The sequence below is a fragment of the Rhopalosiphum maidis genome, chromosome 3 (genome assembly GCF_003676215.2).
Source record: "Rhopalosiphum maidis isolate BTI-1 chromosome 3, ASM367621v3, whole genome shotgun sequence".
NCBI lineage: Eukaryota > Metazoa > Arthropoda > Insecta > Hemiptera > Aphididae > Rhopalosiphum > Rhopalosiphum maidis.
The window spans coordinates 13,652,295-13,666,624 of record NC_040879.1 but is presented as its reverse complement, the minus strand read 5'-3'; the positions used below and the strand labels follow the sequence as shown (position 1 = coordinate 13,666,624).

The window sequence follows — 14,330 nt, the reverse complement described above, 5'->3', positions numbered from 1 at the left end:
ATACTATCGATTTGATTTTTGATGTTGCACAACTTAATTTAGCACCAAACACGTCGAACAAAACTATTACAGTAATACGCAAAAATATTTTTCTTTGAAACTTGATCTATTTTTCAACTTTGTTATCCTCTCTACAACTCGATTGCAATAGTATACCTCTATTGGTGGTTATTCTGTGGTACTCACATTAATGATTAGCCAACTTAGTTAGTTAATCATGCTCACATTCACAAATTATATATTAATCCGTGCTCACGTATTCCGATAAATTTTATTTTTTAACGATACACGATGTAGGAAATTAACCTTTTATAGTTTTTTGTAATATATAATTTCCAAATAATTGTATCGAATAGTTTGATAAGAAATAATTTTAGAAAAAATATTCTTTTGATACTAGGAAAGTAACATCAAATTTATTTCATACTTTTAACATATATATAATTATATCTCCTTTTTTTTTGTTATACCTGACAAATTTGTATTGGTTATATTAATGGCTTTTTTCAATTTTGTGCTGGATAGTGTTTTTTTTTTTTATGTTTTATCGAGAAAGCAGTAGATCAATCACTGTGTTGAAAAATAATTGTGATTTTTATTCTTTTTCTAAGAGGACGCCATATTTAGTTTTTGAATGAAAACAGTGCATGTATTTATATTAGAAAAGTTAAATCTAGAATTATAGAAGAATCAGATAGAGAAAAACATTACCTTGATGATTCAACTGAAAGTCGAATTGTTGAGGTTATTAAAGCAGAACTAATTAAAAGAAATATGAAAACCATTGTTGAAGTAAATATTCTATTATTTTAAACTAAAATTGATTTAATCTTTCAGTTATGAGGACGCCATACCCGCATTTGTTGTTTCTGTCTTACTATAACGTACATCATAACACATTTTCGTTCAGTAGAATACATTTTGTGACGTTAGCTTTAATGTTAGAGTAAATTTATCTATTATCAAATTTAAAGGTAAGAATATTATCTTTATGCTTTTAATGATATTATCATTGTAAAGTGAGTTATGAACATTTTAAAGTTGTTATATTTTACATAGCTATAACTCACTTTATAATAATAACATCATTAAAAGCATATGTCATTGTCTAGATAATATTCTTACCTTTAAATTTGATAATAGGTAAATTTACTCTAGTATTAAAGCTAACGTCACAAAATGTGTTCTGCTAAATACAAATTTGCTATGATGTACGTTAGTAAGACAGAGACAACACGTGCAGGTATAACGTCCTCTTAAATTCTTCAGTAAATACGTCTCAAGCTAATCAGAGTTGAAAATTGTAATTTTATCATCAAAAATTCTAAAACCTCATTAAAATGTTTTTATTTGTATTAAAAATTTATCAATTTCAATATCAAAATTGTAAAATACATAGACCATCCATAGGATACAAATGCATTCTCTTGCATATTGCAAATATGCTTTTAGCTATACATTATAGTAATATAATCTTACTATCCAAGTAATCCAAGTAATTAAAGAAAAAATCATAAATAATAAAAAATATTAAAAAAATATATTCTAAAAATAAGGAGAAGTTTAGAATTTATTATTCAACAAACAGTATGCAAAAAGTTTCATAGGCTATTTAAACATTTCCCTGATTATAAATTATATTTTATTTATATAACTTATTACAAAAACCATTTTTAAATTCCAATTATTTTACAAGACAATTGGAAATTTCTATTTCATTATGAATTTTACATTTTATATTCAGATGTAGAATTGGACCAACAAATCATAATTTATAATTTTAATAGGTATAACAAATAAAGTATTAACAAAATATTTTATCACCATAATAAATATGAATATATTAATAAAATATACAAATCAGTAACAATAACAATAACGCTTGATTTTGTCTATAAATACTAAATATCTAATGTAAATGATATAATTTAAGTCTCAATACAAATTAAATATAATATTTAAATTGTGATTGTGTTTGTGACTAGAACAAAAAAAAAACATGTTATTTGTAAGATAATACATTCAAAAATAAAAATAATTTTTACAAAATGTATTCTTAAATAATAGTTTTCAAATTTTCAAAATAATACTAGGTATAAAGGAGATTTCAAATAATACTTGATGGAAAAACAATTTAATTAGTTAAATATTTTTCAATATTCATAAATGAGATAAAATTACCTAAATTAAAGACTATTTTTAAACATAAATTAACTTATAAGTAGCACCGTTATATAAGGAAACAACTGTAGTATGAGCAATATAATATGATTATTGTTTATATACCCTTTTATTTGTTAGTCTTTTATATTTGTCTTTCTATATTATTAATTATTTGTCAAAAATTACATCGTATACTTAACTAAATTAGTAAATGTTTAACAATTAACAAGAATATGGTAAATTATAAAAGGATAGGTTTCTACTTTATTAAGAGATTATTTTATTCAACATTAAAAATGTAAATTGTAAATGTGTTAACTAAACTAATAATTAAAAGAAAAATTATAGTGATTACAAACTTAAAACTTGTGAAGTGGAAATAAAACAAAAAAAGTGCAATGTTGTCATAGATTATTATTTATGATGTATTTTTGATACATAATTAACTTTATTATAATGAGAAATGACAAGATGCTTTTGTAATGGAACATAGTATAGTTACTTTAAATTACTGCCTTGTATTTATTGATATTACTAGATTTTTGTTGATATTGCACTTTTGTACGTTTAGGTCTTTGAATAGGCACGTCTTCGACCACAGTGGGAGATTCTATTGGCAATAAGTCAATGGAAGAATCTGACATAGAATCTTCTATAATAATAGTTGTAGGCTTCTTTTTTTTCACTTTTCTTATGACAGCTGCTGGCTGTTGAGGTAAACAATCATCATCCAATTTAACCATTTGTTGAAGAATCATTGGCATACGCCCAACCTAAAGAAAAAATAAAGAAAATATTGGTAAATTTATAGATGATTTGTTTATATTTTAATGGAACCATAGATTATATTTTAGTACACAACTAGAATCTACATAATGCCAAAAAATTCTTGAAGTTAAATAGTTAATCCAAATAGAAAAATAAAACAAGATTATAAAAGCTAAAAATAAGCTTCAAACAAAATTGAAAATTGAAAAATAGGCAAAATAAAATTGTCAAAAAGACATTTGAATTTTTTTTTAATCAACTTCTACTTTAGCTCTTAGTAAATTTCCTGTTTGTTGACACCTATTTGACCATTCATTAATAAAAGTAATTATAACTTTAAATAATCATTAAAATATATAGGCAACTCTATTCTATAAATGTCCAACAATTTTAAATCTAACTTAAAACATACCAAATTAAAAAAAAAATGACAATGAAATGTAATAAATTCCATTCACACATGACAATATGCCTAAATATAATAAAATTCTTAATTTTTTAAATTTTTGTAAGTTTTTACGAAACTTAAAATATAAAAAAATTAGTATAAACATTTTGAGCAAGATATTAGAAAAATGTGAAATAAATTTATTTCTTTTTTAAAACATTTTAAGAATAAACAAAAATATGCAACTTTTAAGTTTTTTTGTTAATGAGTACGATATAACTTAAAATATTTATATTATAAAGAGACCATTTTCTAATTAAATTAAATAAGCATACAAAATCACAGCTTATTGCATTTGATTACTACTAAGCTGTTAATCATAAAATAATATGATTGATTATGGAGTGAACTTAAAAAAGTTTAAATTAAATTTTCTATGAAATTATTTATTTAAACAATATTCATTAATGATAATGTTCCATAAATAAAAGTTATTTTGCAATTCAAATTTGTTCACTTATGTTATATAATATTAAGTTTATCTATTTTTTTTTTTTTTTGGTCACTTTTGGATGTTTTTTATGTCTTTAATATCCTATCTTTAATAATGTATATAGCATACTTACTACTGTGTGTTGGGCTACAATTGCAGCTGTCATTTGAAAGGTTTGTTTAGCAGTTGAAGCTAGAGCATTGTAGGTACGCGATTTAACATTGATTAAAAATTCATCAATATCCTGTAAAACAATAAATAACAGTTATATATATTTTATAATGATAATTATTGTTTTTACCGTTTCTTTTTTCAACAAAGTTGGATGTACTAGTTGTTTGTATAAAATTGTTGAACCTTTTGTAAATGGACATGAAATCCACAACAGCACGAGCAATTTAATATCATAATAAAATGGAAACCTATAATTACATATTGTACGAATTATTTTTTTTATTTTTAATCCAATAAATGATAATATAAATATGTTACCAAAATTCAAGGAATATATCAGTTAAGCTTTCGATACAAATAAATGCTGCAAAAACTATCCAATACATCATCCACTTAACCTGTAAGCAAAAATATGTATTTTTTTACTATTTTAAGCAGTTTTAAAATAAAATACTACTAACATATAATAGTAAAGTTTTTTATTTTTAAGTAACTTATGTCATTATTATAAATGTACAAAAATTATAATAATAAGATTTTTATTATCTTTCAAAATAATTAGATTGATTTAAATAGGAACACATGTTCTGTTTGTGAATTAAATTATAATTATTTTGTGAAATTTTATAAGGTTGAATTATAAAGTATTTCATAGTCTCAGTCGGTATTTTTTTTATAATAAAAGCTTTTGCATACTGATTTATTGAATAATATGATATTAGGATGTCTTAGTCAAATTAAGTTGTACAATGTTAATAAAATCATGAAATTTCAATAACTAATGATTATAAAGTACAATCATACATATTTTACAAGAACAAAATTTATTGCCCAATCTAAAAGGTGTTTAACATTTCCTAATACTAAACTATTCAAAACGTACATAATACTTATCATAAATACTTTAATAAATTAATAATTGATCTTCAAATATATTAATCTATTCTATATTACAACATTTCCCTTTTATCTCTTTAATATTGTATTAAATCAAAATCTGATCTTTAGAATACACATAAACACCACATTTTTAAATACTTAGAAAACTGTTATTTAATTTAAGGAATATTCTATGGCGATGTTAATATATTTTTTAAAGAAAATTGTTACACTTTTACTGTGAATTTTTAATCAGATGATATTTGTGTTTTCAAAATCTAAAACATCTTAATCTAAATTTGTACACGTTATTTTTTAATACATTATTTAATAAAAGTAACAGGCCTAAATAATGGTTTTACATATTATATAAAATAAATTCCAAAAAATACTTACTATATTTTTTTAAAATTAATATTATGGATTATTACCATTACTATTCAAAATTACTAAGTTAAATAATATACAAAAAATTAATTTGAATTTTGCTTCATATGTTAAAAAATGTATACAGTTTACTTATTTATATATCAATAATAAAAGATGGTATACACTTAAACAAAATAAATTAATAATTGAAAATATAATCTTTATTCCATCAGTAGGTATGCTTAGAAATTTTTAAAACTTGAATAAAATAATTTATTAAAGAATGGAGTTGAGCAGTTTTACTAACATAAGGGCATACAATATAATAAATACTAAATACATGAAACTTATTCAAATCATTAATTAATTTTTATTTTTATGATATAACTAATTAAAATTAGTTTTTATTAATTTAAAGAAGATAAAGATAAAAAAAAATATAGATTCAGGGCTTGAGCCTGTCTAAATAAATTTATCAAGCTCTACTCATAAATTATGTGTATATTAAACATTAACTTACATAATTTTTCACATTTTTATTTTTCACTGTCTTGTATGATGCATATGCTGGATACATTACACCAAATAAAAGTCTATATATAAAAATGATAATATTCACACGATATATATTATTTATGAACACAAAAAAAATATATACTAATAACAACTAATTTGTAACAAAATTGACTTACGTTAATGCTTTGCACACAGCTCCTGGAATCATATTGTACAAATTGATTGAATATTTTAATATGAAAATTTATACATGGATTATTAACTGTTTTTGCTAATTATTTGTTGACTATTTTAGAGAGGAACATCGTCTATTTCATGTTTAAAATGGACCTAACTAATTTTACGAGTTGTTCGAATTCATTTTTTTTTTTTTTTTACATTTAAACAGTTTATTATTAGTTTATTGTTGCTTAGGATCAAGAAATCAAATTGTTACACATTATTTTATGCTACTACATATTACATAATAATTCCTTCATTCTATATGTTTCTATTACTATATAAGGCAACGGATTTCAAAACATAATGAACGATTACGGTCTACTAACAAATCTAATTTGTCTCGAAAAAAAAAATATAATATTCTTATTGGCTATGATTAGCTATCACAAGCTGCTATTGTTTTGGTCATAGACCTTAAACTCTCAGAGTAAGGTCTTTAATGGTTTAGTGTTTTTTTCTCGTTTGATAGTATTTTTTTCTTATCGTTGAATAATATCATATGATAGATAAAAATTAGTCTACCACCAATGTTGATAAGAACTAAGTAAAAACTAACAGAGTATCGACGTCAACTCAATTTTCTTTTCTGTTACTGATTTAAAAAGTTAAAATTCTTTTCAAATTTCAATGCCGGTTGTCTACCAGTTTTTGGAAAATCATACTGGTTTTACTTACTACGTTTTTGAATTAATGGTGTATTGTAATTTGTAAATAAAATAAATAATAATTCACTATAATATTATAATAAAAATAGCTAACACCTTTATTACTTTTTACATTTTTTTTAAATAATTACTTAATTAAAGTATAATACTTAACACTAACTTGCAATCTCTAAAAATAATTACCACGGTGATAATTAACTGAATAATGTAACAAATCATTTGTTCTGTATTTTTTGAAACTCAAATAGGTCATTTTAAGCAGTATATATATTTGACTAACAAAGCTAGTTCATAACTTAAGTTCCAAATTTTTTAATCACAATTGCTCAGATATTCAATATATTTATACCAATTACTATATTATGATTTAATACTAAGATTAATTGAGCTATAAATATCAATGACTGGTTACTAACATATCAATGTAAGTGAGTTATATTTACTTGATTAACATTGTATACTTAATTGTAAAATTATATTATTTTATTTCTTCTGTCACTTACAATATATATTGTAGATATTTTACAACAAAGGAATAAAGGCCTGGCTTTAATGTAATTTTGTCCTAAAAAAAATACCCTGACCTGTAGAATCAATTAAGTTTCATTATTTTTGTTAAATTAACAGGGAAATATTTTACAGACTGCATTGAATTCATTTTTCAATATTGACCCAAACATTATAATATGTCTAATAATTCTAAGCTTTTGCAAAGTGTTTTATATTATTATTTAATACAAAATAAAATTCAAACTTCAATGCTAGCTATAGAATGTCTGAATGTCTTCTTCTTTAGATAAAAAAAACCAGTTTTCAAAATCGATAAATTCTTCAAAACCTGAGAGCTTTTCTTGAGAAGTCATTTTTGTTAATATAATACACTGTATCAATGTCAAATTTATATCGGGCAGTAAACTAATGTAAAATAAAATATATATTTTGAAGTGTAGAAAATTTAAAAGATTGGCACCAGAAAATGTAATGGTATACTTAATTATAAATTTAATTTTGAACTATTAAAACTTGATCTTAAAATATATAATATTTAATCAATATTATATTATGTCTAATCTATTTGTTCATTTTTTTATATTATATACTTCCTTTGTTTAAATTATTACCCAGTAACTAATACTTACCATTTACTAATACATTTTTAATTATATTATTGTATAGTTATCATATTTTAGTTATTACCCTTAAATATGAGTATGAGTAATTCAGTAATAGCTTCTTGTTCTCAGATTTCATCTAAATCCATATTTTTAAAGTAGTTTTGTTTTTTATGTGTTTTTGAGTAGCAGTTAAAAACTATATGTGTGTAACCAATGATGGATATTGTCTTATAGAAATTAATATAAAATTTATTAAATTAGTTTAAAAAATTTCTACAACTGAATTCATCTCCATAATATTACTTTCTTTTTAAATCTTGATAAATATTAATTCTCCTTTATAAATAAAATGTCAAATATACCAACATATTTTGTCATACAATAAATCTATTGTCGATTTGGGTGTAGTTTTAATTTTTGTGAAATAAATTTATCAAATAAAAAGTTTTCAATATTACATTATGTATACTAGTATAATATATGTATAATGGTATAAAAGTCATGAATTACATTTTTTAATTTACTATGTGTTTCTTGACTTCTTGTTTTTGTACCTAACTATGTACCTAACTTATGTATAAATATTTATAAAATATATTTTAAAGTTTAATAAATCAGTTTTAACTTGTTTAAAAAACTGTTATGTTAAAATTTAACTAAGTTGAACTGAGTAGCATATCATTAGCTATAGTTGAAACAACTAAACATAAATGAATACTTGTATTCTAATAAAATTATATAATGCTTCCTGTGATAATGAAATAATATTAAAAAATAATAACTTTAATTTTAATATGGAACTTGTACAAAATAATTTCTCAATTAATTAATTAGTTATAGTTTCAATTAATTTAGCAGTCATGATTAGTTTATAATTAAAGCAATTACTAATTGCAATTGTGAAAAAAAAATAAATAATTAAAGATATTTTACCAAAATATTTATCTGAATGATTAATCAACATTGTAAATATTTTAAAAACCATGTAATGAGGAATACTACTAGAAAACAATGACTAAAGTTGTTGATCCTAACTTAAATATATTTAAATAATTAAAATCAGTTAGAGATTTCTATTGGAATTATGTTAAAACTATTATATTTAAACTCTATAAAATGTATGTATAAGTATATTTTATTTTTTTTTTTGTCAAAAATTATAAAAATTAAAAATATTAATTACAATTAAGTCAACAACAAAATAATTTATATATATAACAATTACATAGCGAATAAATTAATATAATATATACGACTGATAGTATAAATATTTAATTAAATAATATTTTAAAACACTGATAATTACAAAATATTTTTAAATACTCAATCGTAGTCAAATTGTATTTCTGTGAGAAAAAATTTAATACTTAAATATAACTAAGTCTTATGTATTTTTATATTTATGTAATTGATTACCTTTTTTTAAAATTATAAGATGAGTCCATCATTCTGTTGCATTGTTTTTTATGGATATAAAATATAAAGAAATGTTTTGGGAATATTTAGATACATAAAAATTATGTGTTTAATGTTAAGTTGGGAGAGTGAAGTGATGTGGGGATATCTGACAAGATTTTGGTCTATAACTATATGAATGTATATTAAAAACTAAATTTATTATTTATGACCAACAACAGTTTTTATTGAACCAAGTTATTGATATAAACTCTTCATAGTTCTATGTACAATTAAATATTTATGTATTATATGGGCAGTAAACTTTTTTCAGGTTTCAGACCAAAATTTAAATTTAAGTTTTTAAGAAGAATTAAAAGCTGGTAATATGTTTATAACTATAAAAATTGTATTTTTAAATATTTATAAATACAATTATGTTTTAAGGAATACATAGTTTTATTGATGAATTATTGTTCTTGCTTGCGTACTAATTCTTTCACTATTTTCATGTTTTCTAAAAAATAATTAAAATTAATGATTAATCATAATTATTGTAAATTATTATTAAAAAAATATTATTACTTGCAATAACACTGAAAATGTTATTCAAATTATTAAATGAATTAAAATCTTTTCGATTTCCTGGATTAATATCCAAAGTAAAGTCTGGACCATAAGCCGAAAAATACTGAAACAGAATTAATGTTTTTGAATAATATTAATTTTTTAACAGCTGATTAAACATATTTTGATTTTTTAATTTATTTTGTACCAATTATGGTAATTGTATTTTTACATTTACCTCATTATCTGGAATATCACTAGATAGTGAATCATCTTGTCCAGTAATAATTGCAGTTAAATATGTCCAACAACGTGCAACATTTGCTTCATTATATCCACCTAATACAAAGTTTAAAAAGCATTGTTACAGAAAATAAATTTTCCATAAATACTTTTAATTGTAGTATTCAGCGTTTTTAAAATATTATGAGCTAAGAAAATATTATTTCCATAAATTTAAAGTCAAATAATAAATAGTCAAAACTAACAACCTTAAGTCAGAAATTCAGTACAATGCGAACAAACTAAAAAATAGTTTAAATTTAACTGGGATAATAGAATAGATAATTTATGTTTTTGACACTCATATTATACGAGTATATAATCTTTTTAGTAAATTTTTAAAACATTTATTACCTCCACCAAGAAATAATGTAGGTTTTTCCCATTTCATTACATTCTTTACACATTCAGCTAATGCTTTTGGTGTCAAGTTAAATCCACCAATCGGATCTCCAACTAAACTATCCGCTCCACATTGTACAACAATACATTTTGGATTATAGGAACTATTCACCATATTACTAATTCTAAATAAAACAAATAAACGTAATTTACTTTTTAGTCAAAACCTCAACACATTACTATATTATACTGAAATGTTATTCATAATTACTTTTGAAACATAGTTATGTATTTATCATCATTTATTCCTTCTTTAAATGGTACATTTACGGTATAATATTTTCCTTTATCTATTCCGATATCATCTAACGATCCACTGGTAGGATAAAAACCAGGTTCATATTGATGAAATGAAAGCGTAAATACTTTATCTGTAGCCATATATGCATACTCAACACCATTGCCTAAATAAATAAGAAATTAAATATTAACACAGAAATGTATTCACGAAAAAAAAGATATAATTCATGAAAATAAAATTAAACACCAAAAATATTACCATGATGAACATCAATATCAATATACAACACCTTCCCAAATGTTTTTCTTAACATCTCAATGGCCAGAACTATATCATTTACATAACAAAAACCTTGAGCCGAATCTCTAATCAAAATTAAAAAAAAAAAATATGAATTTAATTTCATTAAATAAAGTAACTAGATAAGTTCTTTATAATGATGAATACTTAAAAATATAATGTTAAACCTTAGTGCATGATGCCAACCTCCACACCAGTTTATAGAAAATCTGTATTGCATAGTTGTTAATGCTTTTGCAGCAGTTAATGAAGCTCCCGAGATATATGTAATAAATGTCCATATATCTTTTACTGCTGGACAATCATAACCTAAAATAATAAATGTATTTGAATTATTATTTGGTTAATATAATAGATAGCATTAAAACTGTTCATATTTTATTTTATATAATTAATTTCACAATTAACTTTTATGCATGTAATTAGTTAGTAATTTGATTATTTGATATTTGAACAGTTATGAATTGATTTATTATGACTTATTTAAAAAAAAGTTCAGTAGAAAACAGTAGACAAATAATCTGTAATCACATAACATTAGTATTGAGTAAAAAACTTATATTAATCATTTTTATTGTTTTTCCAATATAATTCAATAAAAATAATAACCTATTCCATATTCGTCTTCAGTATCTGTGATAGAACTGTTGTTATCATTTAATCTCTTTAGAAAATCGACATATGCACTAGAATGAAATCCTATGAGATCTTCATATGACGAAGGATTCACTTAAATACATCCATATGATCAGAAAGTTGATATGCTTTAACAAGACTATCAACTAAATAAGCCTGAAATTCAAAAAAAATTTTAATTAAATTGTAACATAAAATAGTTTAGAACACATAGTTTGGATGAATATATTATATATAGTAATTAAAGAAAATAAAACATTGTAAATATATCATAGATGAGTTCTTAGTATTGACTTTACAATTGTTAAGTTTATTTAAACTTATAATCTTTAAAAAAAAAAAAAATGATTTAAATTTAGTATACAAGTTAAAATTGAGAAATCAATATAAGTAATCTAAAATAAGTTAGGAAAGTTAAATTAGCATGTTAAATAGTAAACTTTTGGATTCTACTTATATTTAAAAATATAATCTAAGGTTCTATATGAAAAAAAAGTATGTTTGATAAACAATGGAAGCTATTTTTTTTTTTATATTGGCTAATATCAATTTATATTATATAGGTACTTAAACTTTGGCATTTAAATAATCTTTATTGTAAAACAACAAAATTATTTAAACTTATGTTTAGAAACTTTTAACCATAATATTTATTTAAACATTTTATAATAATTTATAAAATACTTAAAGTATAAAATCAAAGGTATTTTTTTTTCTTTAGTCATTAACATATTGATGATAAAGGAAAAATTATATTTATTGTCAACAGTAGAAAGGACTATTTACACCTGAAAGAGTGATATAATACCAAAGTCAAGCTAAAATGATTTATACAGTTGCTATTTTAAAAACTTAAATTTTTTAAAAGGAAAAATTTTTTCAAGATATGCGAATAATATGATTATTTTTATTTTAAGTATAGCCTTCATCAATTTTAATTATTTTTGAAATATATAAAATTATGTATTCTCCTTAATTTAAAAATGTTGATCCCATTTTCTCATTTATAATTAAGACCCTCAGAAATAATTAAGTGATTTTGATAAGCATATAAATATACTACACAGTTAACATTTAATTTAATATAAACAACACTATAAAATGGTAAACATTTTTACATTAAATAATTATTTATACTTGTCCGGTCTTACTCTTTTTGAGATATTTGGAATTTTGCAGCATTCTTTGATTAGTTGTGGGTCAGAAATATAACACACACTGTGATCCATAACTAGCAACTTTTAAATATTAAAAACTTTAGGTAAATACATACATTATTATTTTAAAAATCTACATTTGTCGGGTAACAGTAAAAGAACAACTTTAAAGTTGTCGAAATTCAAACATTCTATGAACTACAAAAATAAAAACACAACGAACTATAAAAAAGTACAATGTACATTAGTTGTTTGTTTTTTTTTTAGACGAAACTCAAGGTACTAGAATCCAACAAAAACGTATTTTATTATAATATTACTGTACCTACTACCTAATACGTCTATTATATGAATAACAGTAATTACAATAATTACAAAATTATTAAACGCCAAAACGGACAATGATTATCTATTATCTACGCTCCTCTTAACGGGCAACGGCGTTTATCTAATCACAGTTATTGTGATATCAACCATCGGTTACTAATCGGGAACTAGTTTACGTTGGGAATTATTGCTTGTATGTGGTTGCTATGGTAATAAATAACAAATATTATTTACAATTGAGTAATATTGTTGTAACGTTATTACTCAATAGGACATTTTAACCTTAGATTAAAGTATATATACGAGTAAAATAAAACACATTATTCATGTAGAGTGGGCAATGTTAATTTTTTAATGGGCAACGAAGTGCACGGGATCATCAGGTAATTTATAAATATTTAGTTGATTATCAGTCTTAACGCCTACCAATTGTTTATCAGTTATTAATAAATCATTATAATTATTTTACACAGACATTTCCAAACTCCGAATATCGACCGAAATTCTAAAAACCAAGACATGTCTAAATCAAATATTAACGTTTATTTTAGTATTAACGCTTTCTTGTCGCTTTCGGAATAATTATCTATTTTATAGTTACCGATGTTTGAAAATTAAATATATCTATTAACTAATGTAATAAGTAGGTTGATTTAACCACTTACAATGATCTAGTCCTAGTGTATATATATATATACGTATGTATGCTAATTAATAAATTCCATCTTCATACACGCAAAGATTTACCATTGAGTTAAAATCTAACACGTACTTACATATACATTACGATGACATACTCGATGTCTCGATGAAAAGTAAGTACCTATATATTTGACAGTTGACACCAGGGTATGCAAGGAATTCACTATACATTTTTTTGGTGGGCTTATACAAGTGAAAGCCAAAATAACACTTTTTAGAAAAAAAGATAAATAACACAATGTGTAAATATTTTATTGAATTGTTTATGTTTTCCTATTTATGGTCTATGTCAGCGCTTCTCAACCTGTGGTACGCGGAAAGCTCATAGTTGTTACACGAAGAAAATCTCCCTTTATAAAAAAAATTGGAATGAATCATTATTAACATTAAATATTATTTGGTTTATTTGATAGTGTGGAGGTCGTTTTTACTCGTAATAATAATAATAATAATAATAATAATAATTGAACATATTTAATTTAATTTAATTTGTTTTTGTACATTAAATACTTAATTCCCATCATTTTGTAATTCCTAATAAAATGAAATTCTATGCATATAACATATAC

At 22.6% G+C, this 14,330-nt stretch overlaps 2 protein-coding genes across 2 annotated transcripts; both read right to left on the bottom strand.

Moving 5' to 3' along the window:
• Positions 1–2,303: 2,303 nt before the first annotated feature.
• On the bottom strand, positions 2,304–6,380 carry LOC113559894 (receptor expression-enhancing protein 1-like). The gene is made up of 6 exons (XM_026965677.1): positions 5,927–6,380; positions 5,755–5,827; positions 4,305–4,384; positions 4,114–4,234; positions 3,946–4,056; positions 2,304–2,936 (listed from the first exon to the last, which is right to left on the bottom strand). The coding sequence occupies exons 1-6, from the start codon at positions 5,956–5,958 to the stop codon at positions 2,667–2,669; spliced, it is 687 nt and encodes a 228-aa protein (XP_026821478.1). The 5' UTR covers positions 5,959–6,380; the 3' UTR covers positions 2,304–2,666.
• Positions 6,381–9,534: 3,154 nt separating this feature from the next.
• LOC113559877 (histone deacetylase 8-like) lies at positions 9,535–13,108 on the bottom strand. The gene is given in 10 exon segments (XM_026965659.1): positions 9,535–9,664; positions 9,733–9,838; positions 9,953–10,053; positions 10,351–10,523; positions 10,610–10,802; positions 10,898–11,004; positions 11,107–11,248; positions 11,549–11,668; positions 11,671–11,731; positions 12,727–13,108. Coding segments are annotated over 10 exon segments (1,128 nt in total). The 5' UTR covers positions 12,805–13,108; the 3' UTR covers positions 9,535–9,617.
• Between the last annotated feature and the right edge of the window lie 1,222 nt (positions 13,109–14,330).

Excerpts from the sequence above, each read along its gene's own strand:
- LOC113559894 (XM_026965677.1), bottom strand. The coding sequence starts at position 5,958 with ATGATTCCAGGAGCTGTGTGCAAAGCATTAAC. Across the intron at positions 5,828-5,926 it reads GCTGTGTGCAAAGCATTAAC|ACTTTTATTTGGTGTAATGT; the intron begins GTAAGTCAATTT and ends TTTTATATATAG. Across the intron at positions 4,057-4,113 it reads CTTTGTTGAAAAAAGAAACG|GATATTGATGAATTTTTAAT; the intron begins GTAAAAACAATA and ends ATTGTTTTACAG.